General features: G+C 38.9%; 1 protein-coding gene across 1 annotated transcript; it reads right to left on the bottom strand.

Annotated features, from left to right (window-relative positions):
- Positions 1 to 4,908: 4,908 nt before the first annotated feature.
- Positions 4,909 to 23,334, bottom strand: LOC134211178 (myrosinase 1). Its single transcript, XM_062687852.1, has 6 exons — positions 22,802 to 23,334; positions 10,610 to 10,841; positions 7,040 to 7,612; positions 6,667 to 6,978; positions 5,339 to 5,577; positions 4,909 to 5,274 (listed from the first exon to the last, which is right to left on the bottom strand). The coding sequence occupies exons 1-6, from the start codon at positions 22,936 to 22,938 to the stop codon at positions 5,028 to 5,030; spliced, it is 1,740 nt and encodes a 579-aa protein (XP_062543836.1). The 5' UTR covers positions 22,939 to 23,334; the 3' UTR covers positions 4,909 to 5,027.
- Positions 23,335 to 25,693: the final 2,359 nt, after the last annotated feature.

The raw sequence follows: 25,693 nt of genomic DNA, 5'->3' as shown, positions 1-25,693 counted from the left end.
TACAAAATTGTTAGACTCTTATACAATACTTGTATAAGAATCCAACAATTTTGCATATGCCCAGTTCTTATACAGGTTTTGGTAGATTCTTATACAGAATTGTTGGAAAATCTAACATCCGCCGGTATGGTATACACACCTCCAGTGGTGCAAAGAAACTTGAAAGATCTCCATCCTGAGCGATGTTCAGCTATCGCTTGAACCTGCGAATCCCGAATTCCTGTTGCTATCGGTCTCTGGTGACAACGACGATGGAGCTCGTTGTTTGAGATCCAGTTGTGAGGCCACCAAGCCTGAATTATATACCGCAGGCATATGCTGATGAACACCTGTAGCCGTTGAGTGTTCTCCATTGATACACACTATGTTTCGCTAGCGTATAACAGCATAGATTTCACGTTAGAGTTGAAAATTCGTATTTTGGTGCGATCACTTATCTGTCTGTTTTTTCATATATTTCTTAAACTCGCAAAGGCAGCTCTTGGAAAGCCACCACCGATGCTGATAATAATCCGTCGCGACCACTACCGGAAACTACTTAGCAAAACTGCTGTGTTCGCTGTGCGTGAAATTTTGTTTGAACTCAGGATTATATCCGAATTCGCATGTTGATCAGTTTTGATGTCTGTGCTAGTGATGCATGCAGAGGATTGGTAGAATTACCAATTTCTGAATTATTTTTTAATTATCGATGATAAATAATTGAAAAACAATATATTTGGAAAGCTATATGAAAGCGTTGACTCTTTCTTGACCGTCGGCCCAGGCGTCTATATCTTTCTCTGTTTAGCTTATAGGAAACACTTTTGTTAGTTTGTCACCAAAATACCAGATAAAAAGGCTCGAAATACATAGAACGATGATAAGTCTTGAAACGACTACTTCTTGTACTTCACTGCAATTCACGGTCTCTGACCGATGAATAACGCGTACTGAAGTTAATCCTTGTTGAGTGCACTAATGGTCTTCGCTGCCGCTGGTTACCACTTTGGGAGTTCAAATCTCTAGTTGTTAATCTCACCGGAGATGCAAACGCGAGTATAGAAGCATGCAAGGAGCATGTTTCAGCAGCAATCGCGCCGCATTGGCCAACGCTATCAACACTAGTCGATACCATCTCCTATTGAGCAGCAATCGCCATTCACAAGCTGATTTCAATCCACATTTGCATTGGCCGCAATCACCTTGTCGCGGCAATCAATCCGCTTTGGCTAACCGGCTGGCCGATGATGGTGGCCAGCCTGTCTAGAAATACTTGCCGGTCGGCTTAGCCAGCCACCCTTGTCCGCGACGGCATCGTTGCCATTCCCCATCGCCAGCGACGTTCGCTAGCCGACCGTACACGAGCCGCATTTGCCGGCCGCCATAGACAGTTGCTATCGGTAGATATCCTCGCCGGCCGGGATCACCAGCACCAGCAGTTTTCCGCAACCAAACGGAACTCATCGGTCGCATTCGCCAGACCTGTACCCCCCCGTTGACTGATCTGATATTGTCCCTGACGAAAGCGAGAAAACAAAATGGGGGCCGGTGATGCTTTTTATATTGAATCCTCTGAAGTACCTTTTTTCTGGTTTCTGGTATTGCGGCATCTAGTCCATATTGGCACAGCATACAACATGGCTGGTCTAAAAATTTGTTTGTAAATCAAAAATTTGTTCTCAAGACAAAGTCTTGGTTTTCTGTTTATAGTGAATATAGATACTTAATATATTTGTTACATTTGACTTGAATGCCTTCAATGTGATTTTTAAAAGTTAATTTTTAATATTTAGCTTCGCTAGACCAAGTAATTGGAACCCCATTCATAGCGACAGTATGTCTGCTAGAATGTTTCAGATAAGAAGCTCACGGCTTATGTGGTAAAATTAAAAGTGATCAGAATCGCAGATATGCTACTCCAAAGCATTAGCTTTTAGTAAGTGAACTTGAATTATAAATCGGAGAGAGATTTCTGATTTTCGGCCACCTGATTCCCCATAGTGCATAGAATGGAAGAGCAGAATTTACTCCGGCTGCGCGAATACACGTTAACTTTCATCTACTCAGTGACTAGGAAAAACTGTATTGCCTTACTTATATTCCGTCAAAAGCAGGATTACTTAAAACAATGAGTAGTCCCGCTTTTGACGGAAATTGGATAAAGTTGGATTCAAATTGGATTGGATTTAGATTGGATTTGGATTGGATTTGTATTGGATTTGTATTGGATTTGGATTGGATTTGGATTACATTTGGATTCAAATTGGATTGGATTTAGATTGAATTTGGATTGGATTTGGATTGGATTTAGATTGAATTTGGATTGGATTTGGATTGGATTTGTATTGGATTTGGATTGGATTCGGATTGGATTTGGATTGGATTTGGATTGGATTTGGATTGGATTTGGATTGGTTTGGTTGGTTTGGATTGGTTTGGATTGGTTTGGATTGGTTTGGATTGGTTTGGATTGGTTTGGATTGGTTTGGTTGGTTTGGATTGGTTTGGATTGGTTTGGATTGGTTTGGATTGGTTTGGATTGGTTTGGTTGGTTTGGATTGGTTTGGATTGGTTTGGATTGGTTTGGATTGGTTTGGTTGGTTTGGATTGGTTTGGGTTGGTTTGGATTGGTTTGGATTGGTTTGGTTGGTTTGGTTGGTTTGGATTGGTTTGGATTGGTTTGGATTGGTTTGGATTGGTTTGGATTGGTTTGGATTGGTTTGGTTGGTTTGGATTGGTTTGGATTGGTTTGGATTGGTTTGGTTGGTTTGGATTGGTTTGGATTGGTTTGGATTGGTTTGGATTGGTTTGGATTGGTTTGGATTGGTTTGGATTGGTTTGGATTGGTTTGGATTGGTTTGGATTGGTTTGGATTGGTTTGGATTGGTTTGGTTGGTTTGGATTGGTTTGGATTGGTTTGGATTGGTTTGGTTGGTTTGGATTGGTTTGGTTGGTTTGGATTGGTTTGGATTGGTTTGGATTGGTTTGGATTGGTTTGGATTGGTTTGGATTGGTTTGGATTGGTTTGGATTGGTTTGGATTGGTTTGGATTGGTTTGGATTGGTTTGGTTGGTTTGGATTGGTTTGGATTGGTTTGGATTGGTTTGGATTGGTTTGGATTGGTTTGGATTGGTTTGGTTGGTTTGGATTGGTTTGGTTGGTTTGGATTGGTTTGGATTGGTTTGGTTGGTTTGGATTGGTTTGGATTGGTTTGGATTGGTTTGGATTGGTTTGGATTGGTTTGGATTGGTTTGGATTGGTTTGGATTGGTTTGGATTGGTTTGGATTGGTTTGGATTGGTTTGGATTGGTTTGGATTGGTTTGGATTGGTTTGGATTGGTTTGGATTGGTTTGGTTGGTTTGGATTGGTTTGGATTGGTTTGGTTGGTTTGGATTGGTTTGGATTGGTTTGGATTGGTTTGGATTGGTTTGGATTGGTTTGGATTGGTTGGATTGGTTGGTTTGGATTGGTTTGGATTGGTTTGGATTGGTTTGGATTGGTTTGGATTGGTTTGGATTGGTTTGGATTGGTTTGGATTGGTTTGGATTGGTTTGGTTGGTTTGGATTGGTTTGGATTGGTTTGGATTGGTTCTGGATTGGATTTGGATTGGATTTGGATTGGATTTGGATTGGATTTGGATTGGATTTGGATTGGATTTGGATTGGATTTGGATTGGATTTGGATTGGATTTGGATTGGATTTGGATTGGATTTGGATTGGATTTGGTATCAATCTTTTTCGTAGTCAATAATAACCAAATAAAGGGACTCTTGGAATTTATTGACCAACTTCAGAATAATTCGGAGCATGGACATGTCCCAAGTAGTACACGCAACATCTTCCTAAAATCACTTTGTTTCTATTCAGTTTCATTAAAGGCATTGGAAAAACATCAAAGCACGAAAAAGTTGCATCAAGATGTCAAAAACGATCGAATTGTGATCAATGTTTCATTAAAATTGCAATGCAGTACGTGTTTGACATTTGGAAACAAACAAACAAGGAATACTGCACTTCATGTTGCAAACACGAAACAAAATCTATAAGTAGCATATTTTTTACCATGTAACTTCAATGCGTCTTTGAAAATTTAATTGTTTGTTAAAATTAAGTTGCAGATAAGTTGAATGTGTCTTCATGTTTAATTTAGCATCGTTCAACGTTTTGACAACTTACATTTTTTCCTGTGATGGTGCAATCAAGTAACAGAAAACCCGAGTACAAAACTTCATAATCGTATGGTTTTTATGGTGAGTCAACATGCAGTCCCTTCTGTGTGGCGCTATATGTAAATCTGACAGCACTGGTGATAACGCTTGACATTCACACCACCTACCACAATTATCCTTCATGCGTTACGGTTGTCAACGGCTCTAAGAGAAGGCATTCCATCGTCAAACGCGCGGCTTTCGAGTGGCAGCAGTGGAAGAGGTAAGACCGTGTGAACGTTGATGCGTGCTGGGTGATTCCTAGTTCGAAGCGCACACCTTCGAAGTGTTGAATGGTGCTGTGGTAGAGTGAAGGACTATCAATCACAAGATCCATAAATCGAATCCAGTTTTATATTTTTATTTTATTTTTTTTCCGCTGTAGAATTTTGCAACAATATTGCAATTTTACTGAAATCGAAGGATGTTTCCGTAGGCTCCACCTCTTGCGCTTTTTAGATTGCAAGAGAGCTATGTTTGGTGGCACATACGCAAAGATTGTTTCTTTCTGAATAGTTGCAACACAGTGAAATGTTCAGTAGTGAAACAATTTGTGCTGCTTGGGGTGGTCCACATAGGTTCTTTTGGCACGGAATATGGCCTGCAGCCGCCGGTGAAAAATTATTGATAAAAGCAAGTGGTTTTGAAAATAACTGATTTGTTACTTTTGTTCATGATCAGTAACGTATTTCTGTTCGGACGCATAAACTACACTATTCTATAAAAAATGTATTTTTATTGGAGATAAAAAAAATACACATAAATATGTACAGCTAGTTAAAAAACATGTCAAATACTGTCGCAGGCACAGATGAGATTCTCCGACTCAAATTACTTATTTGCTGTAAATCAGTTTCAGTGCAATTCCCACCATTGCCAGCGTCAAGTATATCACAGGGACCCTAATACTGCTATTTGACCGATAGGCCGATGGCGCTCTGATAATGACCTCCGGCGCTGGCCGGTAGCTCCAATCGATCCTATGAGTTCGCGCAATCTTTGCATAAACCTTAGCCGAAGCTTTTGGGGTTCTCGTTCGGTTAGGACTCGAAAAGTCCACATGATACAGTCCAAATTTCTCACTGTAAATATTGAAGATCAGATTGGATTTCGTTCACAGTCATAACTAAACAAAGCTGAACTCACGTATAACCAGCCTTCCACTCGAAACTATCCATCAGGCTCCAGGCTATGTACATCTGTACATTGCACCCGTCCTCAATGGCATCCAGCACAGCTTCCAGGTAGGAGTTGAAGTAGTCAATTCGCTTGACATCGTGGGTGCCGCCCCGGTCACTAACGCCATTCTCCGTAACGTAAATAGGTGGATTATTGTACTCGCGTCGAATCCAGTTCAGCAACTTGTTCATTCCCGTTGGTACCACCTGGCGAGGGAGGGTTAGAAAAAGAACAAATCCGATTCGGATATGAATGCCGAGATATGATAATAATGCGGTGCGTTTCAATATGGAAAATATCATTCGTTTGTTCAATGTTGCATCAGAAACATGCAGACGTAAAACTAATTAAGCAATACCGTCATCCATGAAAAACTGTCACGTCGAATTTTGTTGATTGCGATTTCAACAACTAGAGTAATACTCAACAATTAACATTTCACGCTAGCACCTACTGTTGACAATGTGCAAATTTATTTCAAATATTTTTTCTTGTCTATTTGTCTGTGCCTGTACTCTGCGAATAAAAAAATGTCTTGGGTGGTATTAAGGCAAACCACAATAAAGACGTAATTTGCCTATAAAATTGATTGCGTTGCTTGAATAGGATTGTAAACATTGATTGCCGCTAATTTGTTAATGCTTTTCGAGGCACAACAAGTGCTAAAATATGTATTGAGGGTAGGTATGTTGAAGAAAACAAGTTCTGAATGCAATTAAGGAAACCACGGGAACGTGTTTATTAAAAATTTCAATACAGGAGTGTCCAACAGCAATTCCTGTTATTCTTCTCTTTCGAACACTGCTACTTAGTTTTCTTTGGGGCTTTATTACAGTTATTAATTGAGAGCTTTATATGCCTACCAACACATGAATTATTCGTTTACTGCGGATTGATCATCCAAGACATTTTTATTGGTTCCACAACTCTTTATCAAGAAATCAAAATCGATTTTATTATCAAACTCTCATACGCGTGTAAGCTCGCCTGCGATTCGGCAGGGATACATCGTACTTGCAATTTTCGTGCAATTTTCAGCTCTTTTCGTTTTAAAAAGTTCATTGATTGTTCGAACTTTGACGAAAAGGAGCTCCCAAAACTCATGTGATGAAAGGGAAAAATACGATGGCATTTCTGATTGATGAGTTCGATTTATTTTATCGCGCGCTTGATTTGAATCGTTCATCAGTTTTGCATATTGAAGTTTTTCCTGATTCTGCATTTATTAGAAGCAATTCTGCAATTATTTAGAAGCATGGGGAAACGAAACGCTTGAAACTCGAGTATGTACTTACATGCAACCAAACAGAGCCGCTTTTGGGCCAATTTGGATCACTGGTCTCCACCACTCCCATGTCATGGTTAAACGATGGCACCGGATAGTTGGCCGAATTATTTCGATCATTTTTCCTCACCAGCACCGTTGTGTACGAATTGATACCAAAGAAATCGGATGTTCCTCTGATCATGTCTACTTCTTCTTGCGTAAATGTCGGTAACCTGGATTTTGAGTAGCCTTGCTGCTTGCTGAGCGCTGCTACTCGATCGATCATAATCTGAGGGTAGTCGCCAGTTTCGGAGAATATCGGGTGAGCAAACCATCCAATCTAAAAGTTCAAAATAACTGTTCAATGCGATGTAACTTATTTGAATGAGCTGTGAACCCACGTAAAACTGCAACGATTGCTCTGAAGCCGCTTTATCGGTATCACTGTTGGTCATAGGCTCCGGCCAAGAAATATCAGTTGTAATTCCAATCGAACCATGCTGCTTGGGCTGGAATCGTCTCCTATACATGTGAACCACTTCCGCATGGGCTTTCAACAGGTTGTGTCCGCAAAGATATGTGGGAATCCCTGGGAAATCCATAGCTGGTGCCATAAAATCAATCCCGTAAGCTTGCTCGCAAACGTGCCATGGCTCGTTAAAAGTGGTCCAGATTTTCACACGATCTCCAAATTGCTCGAACACAACTCGCGCATAATCCTTGAAATAGCCAATCAGTTCCGGGTTGGTCCAGCCACCCAGCTCCTGGAGCCGCTGTGGCAGATCCCAATGATAAAGCGTCACCATCGGCGTAATGTTGTACTTGTGCAACTCGTCAATCAATCTGCCGTAGTACCGAATGCCATTTTTGCTGACACTGTTTACGAACCCGCTCGGAAGAATTCGAGGCCAGGACAACGAAAACCGGTAAACGTCGACACCGAGTTCACGTACCATCTCAACGTCACGCCGCCACTGAAAGTAAACCACAAAACAAGCTAATTAATCACATCCCATTAGGCAAACCGCAGCGCAGCGCATATTCGCGGTAAACGGTCAGGGTAAGTCAACTCGATTAGACTCAACCTGGGTGCACTCGTAAATGGTCATAAAACCTGTCGTCACTATACTGACGAGAATGCCATTCATGACGCACTTAATTTACACACTTGAAATACCTTCCGTAGTGAGGGATGTAAGTGAGAAACATGGTCAAATTAAGAACAAGAAAAAACGTAGTGTGCTGTGGCCGCGAACAGACGTAGATTTTCACGACTCGTCATTTTTATCGGAAATTAATGAAAAGAAAATTTATTTGAAGAAAAATTAAGTTTCCCGGTCAAGTGCTCCCTAATGATTGGATAGTTTTTGTTGATCGCAATTACGAGCAACGTCTATAAAGGCTCTATCCAATCGATTTTTAATGCTACATAGCGAAAATGAATTTCACGGACATCGCGATACAGGTTCCAGGTGAGTATAGGATGCGTATCAGCAAATATCTCTCGAACCGGATCCATTGAACCTGTGGTCTGAGGATGACAATATTATCGCAAAGAAGGAAAGCCGTGTTTTGTATGCAGTCGAAATCTTGATTGAAGTGCATCCTAAATCAAGCGTTACACCTGATGTCCAACCGAACATGTCCATCGCGATGCAAGCATGTCCCATCAAGAGCACATTTTTAAGGGTAATTTGATTCCGTTCGTTGGTTGCGGAAGGAGATGGTATGTATTTTTGGGACCAAAGTAAGTACCTATTTCACTATTTTAGCTATATCACTGAATATAATGCCTCGATAAAAGAAAGTTGTAAAAAAAAAGATTGTCAAAAAATCCTAAAGAAAAATCCGCTCAATAAATCACAAAATCATAAATTGTGTGGGAACGAACTCTTAGTAGAAGAATTGTACTATAGTGATTGGTGGAAATAGCTGAATGTCTGATATATTTTTTCTACGCTGGGCCCAGTCGTCCAATGAATGTCAATTAAACGCTCGGGCTCGAAGATCTTCCAATACGCAAGAGACTTCCACCTGGACTTTTATACATGGAACATTAGGGCGGACCAGCGAAGCCTTCAGCATAATGTAGGATTGGTATTTACTGGCATCGAGCGGCGGATCATCGGAAGATTAAAAACTTGATCACATCCGTCTTCACCTATGTAGATAAGGAGGCCTTAGTAATTTTCATTCAAAATTATTCCGCTGAGATCAAACCATTATATTTTTGCGTTGTTAAACGTTTTAAGTTTGAATAATTTTAACAGACATAAAATCGTGTAGTGTCATTTCTCACTCTTTTGCATGATTCTATCTCAAGCGTACCATTTAAAACTAAATTTACTGAATTTTACTTTAAATTATTTTACCATTTTCATTTTGTGAATGGAAAATGGATGGAATGGAAATGTGAATGGAAAACTAACTGTGTTTATTAAAAAGGAAGGATTTGTTTTCTATTTTTTCCTATAAGTTACTATACTTCTGCTTTGCTGAATAATTTTACGTTTCACTCACTTTTTTGTAACACTGTAATACCTTACTCGAATTTTCACCGCATCTTAAAGCACCTAAATAATTTATACTGTCAATTACTATTATTAGCTCAAACCACTCAATTCGTTCTTCAAACCCTGAGCACGGTAAATAGGTAACGGGCGGCGGCTGAGTTTTACAGTATGTCAATGTATTATTTGTCAAATCCTACTAGAACCGTATTTGTCAAATTCCTCTAGTATCGTCGTCTTTTGAGGCGTTAGAATTATTTTACGTTCTATATTTGTATTTCCCTTTGCCCAATAAGTGTACACTTCTTCCAGCACTTATTTCTAGACTTATTTCTAGAGCGTTATACAAGTGGCGTGGCTTTATAATTATTTCAAACTGAAACAGGCTTCCGAAATGAAAATGCTTACAAATAATTTTAATTGATTGAAAGATTGGTTAATTTTGATATGGGGTAGGCGGTATTTTAGCTCGACTTTAACGAATAAGGGTGAATTCGAATCCTAAAAAATAAACGTTTTGAGTGGGTATAGAGATTCTTGACGTTGCTTTTGCTTTCGAGAAATTAATTAAAGGTATACAATTATTGGAAAATCTTTAAATATTCCATTTTTGTACGCAAAGCAAAATTTGATTTACAAATTTATATAAATGTTGTATTTTGTTCCCCCAAAAATGTTGTGATTTTATTAAAGCATACAGCCCCTATAAACACATAATAGCCCCATCTTTGCTGAATTTCCTATTCATTAGGAACAAACATGTGATTATGAGCAGTATGTTTGTTATAAAACGAGGTTGTTATCAGAACAAATAATACAGGTATTTTGGAATTGGTGAACTATCTATCGGAAGGATATAGATACTATAACATAATAATTTAACTTGATTAGGAAATAAATAAGGGGAAGGGGAGTGTAATAAACTTTCTTTTCTTTCTCGTTTCAGAGAGCGAGCATTGGCGCTTAAACCTAGGCTAATTAGCCAGGGCAAGTTTAATAGCTTTGCCCCATCCCAGGGAAATCATCAATGGAGTGACATAAATTTCTTAGCATGGTCACTTCCAACGTTCGTTCAATCTTATTATATCATTTGCTTATAATGATATTCCTAAACTATATCCCTACCCACCATCCAACTCCTTGACATCTATGAGGGCGTCGGTGAGTCGCTGGCCTCTCGTTAAGTAGATGTCATATCAACATTTCCTTCCCTTCCCTAGTAACGGAGAAGATGGGCGTGGCCAGCAATGATAGCTTTCATGCTTTATCATTTTAGACCCCCAATTGGATTGCTATTAATTCCCAAATAGTAATCCATAAGCAGTTGGGGTAAGAAAGTTAAAGAATATACATGACAGCTATCAGTATGCAATCTACGAAATACTCCGTTACAACGCAACGCAACGCAACGCAACGCAACGCAACGACATGGTCAAATTAAGAACAAGACCTGAAACTCACCTGGTGATAACTATTGGCACTGATGTCTCCATTACTACCATCTTCGATTTTATTCGCAAACTGGTGGGTCAAGCGATCCCAGATTGACTCGCCCTTGCCACCCTCGTTCCATCCGCCCTCAATCTGGTACGAGGAAGAACCCACACCAAACCGGAAATCGTCCGGAAATCTCCTTGTGAGTTGTGCATTTGCATCGCTACCGAACGATAAAAGCAACCCTATGGAGATCAATCTGAAATTGAAAGATTAGTTTTTAATCTACAGGGAGTTTGTTGTTTGCTTCCACGAAACGATCTACATCGGAATATCACCTCGAACGGGATCGGTTAATGCTATGTCAACAAGCTTCGACAAATCACTTTTAATGTATGCAACTGAATATGAGAGTGGTTCATGAAAGTCAGATTACCAATGATTACTTCTGGTCTTAGTAGTGATGAATAATAATGTTTGCAATGGTTTGAAACAGGTGTGAAATGTTGAACTGTTGAACAGGAACTATTGGTTGAGGGTTATTAGAACATCAGAACACATTCACACCCAAAATATTGTTTAGTCTAGTCTCGTCTACACATGCACAGCCCGTTCGTAAATAATTGCTGGTAAATGATAGTTTCATCATAAATACTTTTCTTGTTAATATTAATGACATATTCACACCAAAATATTGTGAAGGAAAATATCAGATCCTCCAAGTTAAGTGCTCTGCTATAGGCGCTTCAGATGTGTTACTACAGTGGAGGAAATATGTGTGTACAACATTTTCACTAATGTTCACACAAAAGCGGTGTACATATAAATGTGGTGTACGTTACAATTATTTCATGCTGAAAAAGTCATAAGCAACCAGAAAGCATTCAACTAACATTCATTGCAATGCGTTGGTTTAGCCCATCAACATCCATATGTTAGGCAAAGCTCGCTAAATGTTCATAAGAGCTTATTTATTTACTTATTGTTTATATTTCGTTCCACACCAAACAGACTAAAGTATCTTAATCCTATTTTTGAAGACAAGTTTACTAACAAGCAAGAAAAGAAACTTCGACACGAACATTATCAAATGGATTCACACCATGCTTGTAAAAAAAAATCTCTTCAGAGCTGGGAAGTTCGTCTCTTACAGTATGGGCAACAGGACCGGATTTAGCCGGAAGGGGGCCCGGGGCCGACGGTATGTGGGGGCCCCAAAATGTACAAAAAAGGTTGGTTTTGGTACATAACATGTGTGGTGGCCCGGGGCCACAGCAAACCGCCCCCCCCCCAAAAACCCGGCCCTGATGGGCAACAAAAGGTTGCCCTCAATGAGGGGTCCTCTCACCACTAATGTGGTCCTTAGTTGTAGATGATCTTCTAGGAAGCTAAGAAGAAGAATGTTTCGAGGTTGTAGGCTTTGCTGATGATTTTGTCATCATAGTGAGGGGAAAATTCGACAATATCATTTCTGAAAGAATGCAATGGGCTCTAAATTTTACCCAATCGTGGTGTATTCAGGAAGGAATTAGCATTAAGCCGTCCAAAATTGTAATTGTACCATTCACTAGGAAAAGGAAACTTGATCTAAAAGCTCTTGAGCTTGGAGGACTAGAAATTGAGCTTAGTGAACAGGTCAAATACCTGGGAGTCATTCCGGATTCTATACTGAAATGGAACGCTCATATTGAGTGTTCGATCGCAAAGCCAACTAGTGCCTTCTGGATATGCTCTAAAACATTTGGAAGAAAATGGGGCTTAAGACCAAAACTGATAAAGTGGATCTATACTTCCATTATTCGTCCAAAACTGACATATGCTGCTCTTGTATGGTGGCCAAAAACAAAAGAGGCTACTGCACAGAAGAAGCTAACAAAACTGCAAAGGTTAGTGTCCATCCTATAACGGGAGCGATGCGTAGCACCCCTTCAAAATCGTTAGATGCAATTCTAAATCTGCTACCATTGTATGAATTCGTGCAGTTAGAAGCGGAAAAGAATATGCAAAAACTTAAACGATTGAAGTTATACGATTAAAATTCTACACAGATGGTTCAAAAATAGAAACAAAAACGGGAGCATGAATCTTCGGCCCTGGGATAGCGATCTCAGTGGCAATGGGAAACTATCCAACGGAGATTTTTTTTTATAATGAAATGTGCTAATATCTGTGTAAAGAGGAAATATAGATATGCAAATATTTGTATTTTCACAGACAGTCAAGCAGCACTCAAAGCATTGAGTAGCTTTCAATGTACGTCAAAACTTGTCTGGGACTGCATTCTTTCATTGCGAAAGGTGTGCCAAGAGAACTCCGTAAATCTGTACTGGGTTCCAGGACACTGTGGCATTGGAGGAAATAAAAAGGCAGACGAGTTAGCGAAACGAGTTTCAAACGCACAGTTTATTGGCCCAGAACCTTTTTGCGGTATATCATACTGTACCATAAAAATGGAATGGAAATCCTGGGAAGCACAAAGGTTGATGACCAACTGGTTGGTTGCCGAAAAGTGTGTTCAATCAAAGAGATTTATAATTCCCAATGTTAAGGTAACCGAAAAGCTCTTTGCACCTTTACGGGCCTAATAACCGGACACTGCCCGAGCAGATATCACTTGAATAATGTTGGCCAGATTCAGTAAGGGAAGATGCATTAATTACGCAACGCAAAAATTGGGCATTTTCAACCCCCTCCCCCCTATGTCACACTTTTTGTATGAAACATCTAAAAAAATTATGGATCGTCACACTTTGCTCCCCCCTCCCCCTCTAAGCGTTACGTAATTTGTGGACGCTCCCAATGATATCTGTCGTTTCTGTAACATGGAACGTGAAACCTCGGAACATCTTCTTTGCAGTTATGGTGCATTGTACAAGGGTAGATCTAAATTCCTAAATAGTGGCTTTATGCAACCAGGAGATATTTGGACTGCAAATCCTGGAAAGGTAGTGGGTTTTTATTAACTTAATTATACCGGACTGGGAAAATACGCGTCTTAGGTTGTTTACTTGACAAATGGTGATCAACCTACAAGATGCGAACACATAGTTAATAGTAATCAGGGGTATACCACAAAAGTTGAACTCAATGGACGCAGCCCAACTAACATTTTAAGTTTTATAAAGGTCATGAAAACCATTATCTACCTAGTTCTACTTAGTTCGAATCGCGCCGGGGAATAAGACAAGGTGATGGACTTTCGTGCCTGTTGTTCAACATTGCGCTAGAAGGTGTCATGCGGAGAGCCGGGTGTAACAGCCGGGGTACGATTTTCAACAGATCCAGTCAATATATTTGCTTCGCGGATGACATGGACATTGTCGGCCGAACATTTACAAAGGTGGCAGAACTGTACACCCGCCTGAAACGTGAAGTAACAAAAGTTGGACTGGTGGTGAATGCATCGAAGGTAAAGTACATGCTTGTGGGCGGAACCAAGCGCGACAGGGCCCGCCTGGGAAGCAGTGTTACGATAGACGGGGATACCTTCGAGGTGGTTGAGGAATTCGTCTACCTTGGATCCTTGCTAACGGCTGATAACAATGTTAGTCGTGAAATACGATCTGTGCTTAGAACCATCTTTGGCGATGTGCAAGAAGACGGTATGTGGCGGCGAAGAATGAACCACGAGCTCACCCAGCTCTACGGCGAACCCAGTATCCAGAAGGTAGCTAAAGCCGGAAGGGTACGATGGGCAGGGCATGTTGCAAGAATGCCGGACAGCAACACTGCAAAGATGGTGTTCGCTTCCGATCTGGCAGGTACGAGATGGCGTGGAGCGCAGCGAGTGAGGTGGGCAGACCAGGTGCAAAACGACTTGGCGAGCGTGAGACGCATTCGAGGATGGATGGAAATTGTTGATTCAGTTTTATCTGTTTAGATGTAAACTAAATAAATGAATGAATACGGAAGGGATTTCTGTTGTCTGGATCACGAAAATCTGTGTGGCTCCCAAGGATGCAAGTGATTTTCAGATAGGGTCGGAGCTTTGTCTAACCCCATTCGGATAGTCGCTGATGTGAGGCAAGGATGCATTTTATCTTCATTGTTACTTCTCAGCGTAATCGATAAGATCTTGGTGGGTGCGATTGACTGTGAACCATTTATTGAGCTGCTTTGGCAGTTTATTGTTGTGGAACATCTAGACGACTCTGATTTGGCTAGTGATTACGAAACGCTTTATTAGTACTGCACTGTACTCTTTTATGCGGAGTGGGTTCAACGAGCTGACCGTATGCTTATTTGTGGCGGGTCTCACCATCAATGTCAGCAGGATCATGTGGCTACGTGTCAACGGGAACAGTCCCTCAAACTTTGCTGTAGCCGGACGATCGAAGGATATCAATATATTGACTGTCTGATATCATCAGATGGTGAAATTAAGATCGACATGGAAGTACGAGCCAGAAAGGCTGGGGCTACCTTCCGAGTTTTCGAAATATTTGGAGACCCAACCGGATTGATCCACACACACCAAAATTCGAATGTACTAATCAATCGAGAAACGTGTGGTGAATAGCCAAAGACAACGCAGATGATGTCTAAAATTTATAATTCGGACGGCCTTACAGCTGGATATCGTGTTCCGAGCAAAATAAAAGCCTTCAAATACCGACAGAGGCGCATCCACGTTCCAAGTCGTGGGTAGGACAAATACGAGAAATGACTATTAAGGCAACAGTTATGGTGTTGAAAAATCGATGCAAATTTTACATGAAATCAACTCTGAATATCGAAAATTTGGACTCCCGGGTAGAATCCCCATAAAAGTTGTGAAATTTTCGTTGGTCTTCAGGACAAACATAGTATTTCCAAATAGCAGGATTGATCATTTCACAGTTGCCAGTTGCTCTTTCAATTAAAACGATGATGATCACAGTCGATCACTCGCAATGTCCATTAAAAAATTGCAAGTTGTAACGATTCGGGAGCTATACTCCATGATAAGTGCTTTAAAACAACCCCAATTGCGGGGGACACTGGTTCTGATTATTAATTTCAATTTTTTTATACAGCTGTGCGAAAAAATATGGTCCTAAACGGAAAATGAGCGAAAACGAAGCGTTTTATCATAACTTTTCTGTGGGTCTGCCTATCCAATTCTGTTTTTCATGACTTACAATGATTCATAAATGTTTCTGCCTCTCTCGTTGTTTGTTATCTATTAGGAGTTATTTTTGCAAACCCTGCGTACTCCACATACCACAGAATCAAGCTTTTTTGATAGAAACGACGCGTACTACATGTGCACAACGATCCGTCAAGCACAAATTATTTAACTTCATTGTATCGTGATTCAAGACAAAAACAACCTACTCATCGCTTGCCCGGTGACTGCTGCAGTCAGAGTAATTAGCTCAAGAACTTTTGGAGAATACTAAACTAATTTTTGCTTTAGAAGTGTTTCCAAAATTATTGTTGAAATTTTTTTTTCTCAGTCATCATGTACATGAAATTAGGATTTTTTTAATTTGGTTCATTCGAATTTCTGTTCCTTCCATCTTTTGCCTATCCGACCTCTAGTCATTTCTCCTTCTTGTCTCCCATTTTCTTGTCTCACTGCCCATTCTGTAATGCTTCTGATTTTTGAAAATCTTTACAAGCTTCCAGCAGAGGTTATGGATCCCACAAATTTCTTCAAATCTTTAATGGTTTCAAGCAATTATTAATAATATTTGAGGTTTATTAACTTTCAAAATTTGTCATGGACCTTGACGATTCAATATCAAGAGATCATACCCCTTGCGAACCATATTCCATGCGGGCTTAAGGATGATTGTGATTCCATAGATTTCAATAAACCCTTCCAGGCTTCTTTTTCCCGAGGACTTCTAAAAATCCATTTAAACTAGATATGATTATAATAAAATGCTGAAAATGTTGTAAAATTTGAAAAAATCACATCTTTAGATTCCTATAACTTTTGCTAATCCTCCAAAAACTATGAGATACTTTTGGAATTAAAACGCAATTCCTGGGCTCGTTAAGAACAATCAGTGGACTATTTTTTAGGATCTTAGAAACATCTATGACTACGGTTTATAGTCTGGATAACTTTGGAACTGCATTTGTTAACACAAAAACTACATACCGTAAACTGTCTAACGTTTGATCAAATTTTTAAGACTTGGAAAATCAGACCTACCAGACAGTATTGCAACTAAATAGTTACCTAGGTGATATGTTCTTACCATAATCATGGGTAGGACAATGCCTTGACTGTCCCACCCAGTCCTACTTGTCCTACCGACTCCCGGCGCCACTATGTCTATAAATGATATATTTCGTACCAAGATAAAAACAGTGATGCATAAAATTGAAACAAATAAAAGTCCACGATAAAAAAATTTATGACGCGATACAGAGAATACACTATTTGAATACTTACCCAAGCTAATTCAGCAAAATGTAGTCATGTAACTGCCGTTCTGATGTTGGTTTTTCATTATAGCACCCAAATCAGTGCTATAATGGATATTATGCAACCCATTTGAGTTGCATAATGGTCATTAAAGCACCCATTTGGTTGGTATGGAAAAGTAGGCCGTTTTATCACTCAAAGACGAACTGTAAACCAGGTATTATGATCGGTATCGGCCTTATTAACACAACACAAATCAAAAACAAATCGCAATCCACAAAACGCAGAATTTCTGGCGCCATTGGTTTGCGTGCAGTGTTGGTAAAAACTCAAAATCTCAAAACTCATGAATGATTCAAATCAAGCGTGAGTTGAAACGCACACAACTCAGCTAAAATCTCATGGATAAGTTGAATCATCCATTTGAATCATCGTAAGTTTTCTTTTGTTCTCCTTCGTTAAAAACAGTGAATTGACGATTGTCGCATAAAATATTAGACACTCTTCCATTATAAGCAATAAATTTTGCGTTTAAGCACGAAAAATTCAAGCGTGTTGTATTCCTTTAAAATCGCAGACGATTTCGTTCGCACGGGAGGGCTCGTTGATTGAGATTTTTGAGTGATTTTACCAACACTGTTTGTGTGTAGAACATAATTGCACCAAAAGTAACTATGTTTCAACTGTAAATTGCCATTAAAAAAGTAAGCTAGGCAGAATCTAAATCAATAAGATCGCTTCTTAAGGTGCGTATTAGCCTATTCGCAGTGGTAGTTTAGTAAAAATTAATCTGCTTGAATTTAAAAATTTGTTTTAAAAAATGGCTGAACGGATTTCGATTCTTTGATTTGAAATCCGTCCACAGTGGACGAATTTCTGTTCAAAAGGTGTTGATTTAATTCATTATTTTATCATGTTTTCAGTAGTTTCTAATGTGTATATACGTAAAACTTTAAAAGTAGAAGCCTTTGTACTGCTGTATCAACGAAAAACGTTTCATTTGAATTCGATTCCTGTTTTCAATAGTAGTTTGTGCAACTAGTTGCAAAAAGATGATTTTTTCAGCACGAGTTGTACGTTTATCCGAGGAGGCGTGCCGAGTTGGATAAATACTACGAGTACTGAAAAAATCGAGTTTTGCAACGAGTTGCACACGCTATTTTTTGCAATGACGAAAAATGGGCTTTAATATGAAAAATCTGGACCAAAATGGTCTGATTTACGTTTTATCACAGAGAACAGACGTTCATCTTCATTCGCGTGCTTGTGTAAAAGTTTGAACTGGTCATTTTAAAGTATGTCGTTATGCCCCCGTTGCGCGGTGCTAGTGTGCTGGTAAATATGGTTGAAATTTGCCGTATTTTACTTTTTAGCGCAAGTGTTCACTCCGAATTGCTTCTAGGCTCGCTCCTAGATGGCAGCACTACATTGTTTATGTAGTGTATGCCAACGCCATCACTTAGTGAAATTGAGTTTTTATGTCGGGCAGCCTGCGTTGGCGGCGCTGAGGTGCGATTCAAATCTTTACACATGTTGTCAGCGCGAGATTCCACTGGACTGGCAACGCTTGTCCATACACTACCACATAATATAGATATAATAGTACCTAGAAGTTTCGCTCTACAGCGACCTGTCAGAGAGATGATGCGGCATGAGGAGAAGATTGAATGTCTATTGAAGAAGAATGAATTATATGAAGCTTGATTGAACGCACTAATTGCTACAATTTGTTATCCTAAAAATCTATATATCTAATGTTAGTAAAATCTTAATCTAGTGTTAGTTAACAGTTGAACTTGAAACATTTATCATTGTACGGTAAGAATTAATTATTATGAGTGAAGAATGCTGAATTTCTAATTAAATGTATCTCTCAAATTAGCTTAGCCTAAACAAGCAGCAACCGATTGATTACGGCCTAGTTGAACTTAAAATTATACGAAAAGTTAGTTGGTATGTACCACTCATCTACGTTCGAATATCTAAAGTTAGATCTAACAAGTGACCATGAAATAAAATGTAAATTTCATCAAATGATCTTCAGGTATCCCATGCAACATCTACCGTCAGAGCATCGATTGTTGCCTGACTCCAAGCGCGTAGTAAACGTGAGTAGAATAATTTCTAGCAATAGTATTTGTAAAGTGATTTAAAACTCTCTCCTCCTTATATTAGGAATTTTATAATCCTTCTTGGAATAAATATACGGATTAAAAATACGGAATCTGCTTTGTTGTATGGTGAGCCAACAACACACGTTTTAAACGAAATTTTGTTCGAGCATCCATGTCTGTTCTCTGTGGTTTTATGATAAATCTGGCCAAAAAATCATGTTGCTGCAGAAAACAAACAGATTCCATGTTATCGTGACATATTGAATGCTCGACATATGTACCATATAGCGATAGATAAATCTGTCTTTGGGGAATTTTGATGTCATGTCCATTAAACTATTTCATTTATTACGCGACACAGAGAATACACAATTTGAACACTCACCCAAGCTAATTGAGCAAAATGTGGTCATGTAACTATTGTTCCAATGCTGGTTTTCCATTATAGCACCCAAATGAGTGCTATAATGAACTTTTTGCAATTCCTGATCATAATACCTGGTTTACAGTTGACATTTGAGTGATGAAATGGCCTACTTTTCCATACCAAAGAAATGGGTGCTTTAATGAACATTATGCAACTCAAATGGGTTGCATAATATTCATTATAGCACTCATTTGGGTGCTATAATGAAAACCCAACATCAGAACAGTAGTTACATGAAACCATTTTGCTGAATTAGCTTGGGTAGGTGTTCAAATAGTGTATTCTCTGCGTCGCGTAATAAATTAAATAGTTTGATGGACATGGCATCAAAAAATTCCAAATTGCGGGTACATCTATCGCTTCACGGCTTATCGAACTATGCAATGTGGCACGGTAACATGGAATCTGATTGTTCTCTGCAGCAACATAATTTATTGGCAAGAATGATCATGTGGAGTAAAGTAGAGTGTACAATTTTGGTACAGAACTATGAAATTTAAGTCCATTTTTCGTCATTGCAAAAAATAGCGTGTGCAACTCGTTGCAAAACTCGATTTTTTCAGCATTTTTTCGGCAAGCCTCGTTGGATAAACGTACAACTCATGCTGAAAAAATCATCTTTTTGCAACTTGTTGCACAAACTACTATTATGCAACCCATTTGGGTTGCATAATGATCATTAAAGCACCAATTCCATTGGTATGGAAAAGTAGGCCGTTTTATCACACAAATGCGAGAGACTTTTTCATATACTAAGGTGCTTAAGTGTACGGATTTTGATGCCCCGCGGTAATGCAATGTACCGAACTTGGGAATCGTTTGAAGGTAGTAATCATCAACCATCATCAGAAAGCAAAGTTATGATTTTGAACAATTTGTTTTAATGTATCCTAACTTGAAAATTAAGACAATTATTCAGTATCAGAATATCTACAATTTAACTACAAATCGTACGTAATCAATTAGATTACTAAAATATTCAATATTCGGGTAGAAAAAAGGAATAATCACTGTGGGACATCAAAATCCGTACACTTAAGCACTCAGTACGTGAAAAAGGGTTTGGAAAATTGAAAACGAATGCAAATGAAACGTTTATCAATGATACAGGAGCACGAAGGCCTCTATTTTCAAACTGTTGCGCATTTTCACATTAGAGATGACAAATAATATGATAAAATAATGAATTTAAGCAACACCTTTTGAACCAAAATCCGTCCATCGAGGACGCTTATGATTTACGACGTTTAAATTTGGTGTTAGATTTGTTTGAAAATAGAAAAAAAAAAGCCCAAAGACACTAAATTGACTTGAGCCACCTAGAAATGTCATCCAAATTAGCTCAAAATTTTCCATAAGGCTTATTTCAGCATAAAAATAGTGATTTTGGGCTGACCGGTTGAACTTTCGATACTTCTTAAAAACATGAAAAAAACTCCGTCATGTTATTATAACGTGAGTTATTTTATTTATTTATTTTTGTAACGCGTTTCACCTTTAAAACACTGATCGGCAAAGATAAAAAAGTGGTGGAGAACAAATAACTGCAAACTCACCCACTCAGAGCAATGCCTGTCAAAAGTGGGTTCATGGAACTCGACATTATCGCAATATAGAACGCATGATTTATGGTGCGCCTCTGCAAACCTGCGAACTGATAAATTTTATTATGCGGACTGTCATGCGAAAGGCAAATCATTGTTTAGGGATGCTTGTCAGAAGCATTTATTTTGAATTGTAGTGGATGCAATATAATGCTTATATTAAACACTCAAACGCTAACAGGCTGCAATAACTTTTTCATTAGGAGAAGACTATTCGTTTATAGAGTCAGCTTTGAGTGTTCACTGAAGAAAGGCGATCTCTGCTAAACAAAAAACTAAAAATACCTACATAATTTTATCTCAAAGTAATTTAACTGGTAACACATATTGAAAATAGACAATTAACTTTGTTTTAATAAACTCATTATTTCAATCAAATAAGTCTAAATTGTTTTACAGAACTGAAAAAAAAAAACATTATTAAAATATGTGTGAGAACAACTACAGTGATTTTGAACGACTTTGAACGGCGCATATTGCATCCTTTTCGGAATGTAAAATTGGAAATAATGTTCGTGTTGTTCGTTGAACCTCATAAGACATGCATTCACTGTAAAAATACGCACTTCCTTTTTTAATTAATGATTCGTTCAAAGAGCTCAAAGAAAATTTAGTGTTGATTTTCTCGTGAATCAAATTTTATTTGCTTATTTCACAGAAAAGGTTTTTTTACACGGTTTAGTTTAAGTCAATTAAAACCTTTAGCGTCAATTAAACCACGTCACAAAAATATTCACAAGAAATAAAAAACAGGAAGCTGTGAAAGTTCAGGTTAATCGTGAAATTAACGAATTCCAATTACGTAAAAAACCTGGTGGATCGATATTGAGCATGAATTTTTTTAAGCTTTATTAAGGCGTTTTTTAATTCTAGATTAAGTTCAACACCGGAATTAAGCATGAAATATCGTGTTACTAAAGCAAATAAATGATATTTGTAGTAATGTCAGCATCTGCTTTCTGTCAAAAGATACGTTGGGGTTCCAATAACCTAACGGTGCCCACAACTAAAACGGTTTTCCTATTCATATACAGAATTTAGCAAATTGAGTATGTCCAACAAATATACTACCCACCAAGATTTAACATTAGAATTAATATCCCAAAACATTTATTGAAATTCAAAATAGATCTCAATGGCCTTATTATATTTTTTGCGTTCTAGCAAACACAAATTTTTCAATGTTGTTTCAATTATTACATATAAATGTTTTCTTACGTGACAAGATCGGATTTGTCTTGTGTTTCAGGTTTGTTTAAATTTAGATTACAACATATTCAAACCTTCTAAATCCCATGCCAAACTATTCCCAGCCACAAAGCCCCTTTCGTTTTCAATGGTTTCGACGCATGCAATTTATCTAATTTGTTCAGCCAGCAAAAGTTCCCATTCACATTCCACCCATCACGCAGAGCATCCAATTGTTTGCCCAGCCTAGCAGTCAAGTTCATTACCAATCAACCTGTTAAAACCACACTTAATCACTGACTGGTCGGCAGAACATGCACGTACACCTCCACACTACTAGGCCAAGTCCAGCAGCTAAGCGTCGCATCGGTTCAGAACGAAGAGACGCGTGCTACAAACCGGCACAATTATGTTCAACAAACACTCAGGTTAGCACTCGTCTGACCCCCCTCTGGGTTATGCCGCAGTGGCTTCAATTTAATTCAGTGGCAAGTTCAATGCGATTGCGTCCATCATCGCACTTACATCACATGGCAGTAGCACCAATCTGTTGTCACTTGCATGCTTGATCGGTGACCAAACCGGGATGGTAAACTCCGTAGACTTCGCCGGCGCTGAGGCTGCTGCTTCTGCGAGGAGGCACACTTCGTTAGACTTTGCATTCTACTTGTTTCGTTAGAGTTTGTAGAACGTGAGTACGCCAGCAATCAGTTCTATCACAGTCGTAAATCTTCTTCAAACACTGTCAAAACACTTGTTTTATGGCTTCTTAACACCTTAGAAGTTGGCACACATTCGGAATGAATATTAAACTATTGCACTTCTTTCACACCTCTCGTTTGAATTGGATCGCCACCGAGATTCAGCGATAACAAAAATCGTTGATATCAAAGTCTGCAACCGTGGAGTATTGCACTGGTTTGAGGGACGAACAAAATTTCACGGCTAAAACACACCGATGACGACGGCGGTTATTGCTCGCTCAGTGCTTATTAGTTAGGTGGGCTGCCCGGCACCTGTGCAGCCCAATAGATACGAAAAGATACTAAACACTGCGGCTGAACTCGATGAGGTATTTATATGACGGTTTAACCGAACGGTGATGCTGGAAGAACGGCTGTGGATTGAGATATTTTTTGCTGCTCTTGCTTTCATCCTATGTCTGGACGAAACAAACGCGTAAGGCTCAGAACGTACTGCCCACATGTAATAAGAATAAATCCTCGCTTCAAAGCTAAAAGATCAGTTCACCACAATGAATAACTCGTTCTCGGGGATATATAGAATACCAGTCCGTGGTTCTAAGCCAACGTCAACGGTAGCACGTGCTACTGGGAATGGGAATTTCAAAAGGTATAATCTGTGCTGTCGCCTTAATTAGTCACCATTACAAGGGTTTCGATCATCATATGGCCAATAGTGTTTCATATTAAAACAATAACACCGTATTGAAGGTCTCATCATACTTACAACAGAACTCAACACATCTGTCATGTAATTTGAGTCAAAGGTCAAATTTGCTGAAAAGCGACTTGATGTTGTAATCTGGGTCAGTATACGAAACTGATCGTAATAAGGAATGGTACACATTTTGCATTCCAGTTCACATATATTATTATGCTATACAATGCACAAATTCCTACATTTGGTGGGCATCGAAAGCTTCCAACTGTGAAAGTGCATGGTGAATACTCATGCGAGAGAGCAGTTGAACCGGTACCAGCAAAAGTTTTCTGCAACTCAATTGTACCGACATGTTATGAGTGATATGCCTAAAGAGAGTAATGAGAAATTATTTGAAGTTTCTTCACAAATTTAATGTTTATTAGAACAAAATGCCACGGAAACCAAATGATTCATGTACATTTGTAAAATGGTTCTAAATGGAAATGATCCATCGTGAAATTCAAAATAGTGTAAAAATCTGTTTCAGAAACACCCATATTGCCAATTTTTCTTTTAAATTAGTTAATTTGGATAGGTGGAATGCTTTAAATGGCAACGATATGGCCATTGTTATATACCAGAAAATGAAATGTGCATCCAATTGTAGTTATCAAAAATCACTTTTTCGTTTTTACCTTTGTAGATCCTTGCAAACAGAAGCCTTTTTTGTAAAGAAAATAAAAGTCAACAAAAATGCCAACAACGGTTCAGTAGATGAGGACATGAGAATAACGTTGCAACGAAAGGTATGGTAATGAAGAAGGAGATGGATTTTTGCCTTTCTCGTACAACAAAGTTGTACCGAAAGGTTATAGGATTACTCCAAAAACAACTTATATTTTTTGCAAGGGTTAAAGGCTATTGAAAAATCTGCGCGACAGACACCTGAGCATCCACACTATGCTCGAAGGCCGGGTTCCTACCCGACCTGCTAAAAATGAGCCTCCCGGGTCTCTTATCCTCCTTGCCTTGATCCCCCCGGGACCACGGGTTGCTGCGCCACCTTGAGGGGGGGGTGTGCTCATGCACTTCTTCTAAAATTCCGGCCCCTAGCTCTTGCTTAGGCTAGTTCGCCGACTGGCTTTGCGGAGATCCACTGCTACGTTGTCTCGTCACTCTTTTTTCAGGCACTTATCCTTAACCGTTTAACCATTCGACGCAGAATTCTGTCCCATCCTATTGAAAATTGGCCAGATCGGACCATGGGCTCGGAAGTTATGGACAAAATACAATTTTTTATTTGCACGATAACCATCGCCGCTAGGTGGTTCAATCAGGGTTTTTTAACATGGTTGCAATGCGTATTAAATTATGCGAGAACATGCAGAATGATAGAAAACATGCGATGTATTCCTCTAAAGTGCTTATTTGACCTTTCTAATGATTTTTTTTTCAATACATTTTATGATGTACATACGAGAAAAGCATTATCACCGCTAGGTTGATTATCTTGGGTTTTTATTCTTCTTTTCGGTGATTTTTTTTAATTTTTTCATCAGTCCCCTTGAAGATAATGGACAAATTCGCCAAAATGTTCTTAATGTAATATGTTGAGTGTTTGAATTCTTCAGAGGAAATCAACTAGACATAATACGGTTCGTTTAAGAGCCAGTTCGCGAGAAGCGCGACCCCCTTTCCAAGGGAGGTTGCAACGATGTTCTCCTATTTGGATGAAATTTTCAGGGTTTGTTCATATATGTAAGAGAAGGCATTTTGCAAATTTTCAGATTTTTTCATTGAGGGGAAGTGGGGTAAAACGGCCCTTCAAAATTATTGTTCAAAATCGCCAAAACCAAAAATGCAATAACTTTGGCAATGAGTGACCGATTTTATTTAAATTTTACACGCTTTTTCTACTCAATTAGTACTTTATACCAAGAGGTTAATAGGGTTATAAAGTTGTTTACTTTAGGAGAAAATGGACTTTTTCGATAAAAAATGGTCGTTTTTCCAAAGGGAATATTTTTCACC

The sequence above is a fragment of the Armigeres subalbatus genome, chromosome 2, assembly GCF_024139115.2.
Source record: "Armigeres subalbatus isolate Guangzhou_Male chromosome 2, GZ_Asu_2, whole genome shotgun sequence".
Classification (NCBI taxonomy): domain Eukaryota; kingdom Metazoa; phylum Arthropoda; class Insecta; order Diptera; family Culicidae; genus Armigeres; species Armigeres subalbatus.
This window is presented reverse-complemented; position numbering and strand designations above follow the sequence as displayed.

Excerpts from the sequence above, each read along its gene's own strand:
- LOC134211178 (XM_062687852.1), bottom strand. The coding sequence starts at position 22,938 with ATGCAAAGTCTAACGAAGTGTGCCTCCTCGCAGAAGCAGCAGCCTCAG. Across the intron at positions 7,613-10,609 it reads GTGCCAATAGTTATCACCAG|TGGCGGCGTGACGTTGAGAT; the intron begins GTGAGTTTCAGG and ends GTTTACTTTCAG. Across the intron at positions 6,979-7,039 it reads AGCAATCGTTGCAGTTTTAC|ATTGGATGGTTTGCTCACCC; the intron begins GTGGGTTCACAG and ends TTGAACTTTTAG.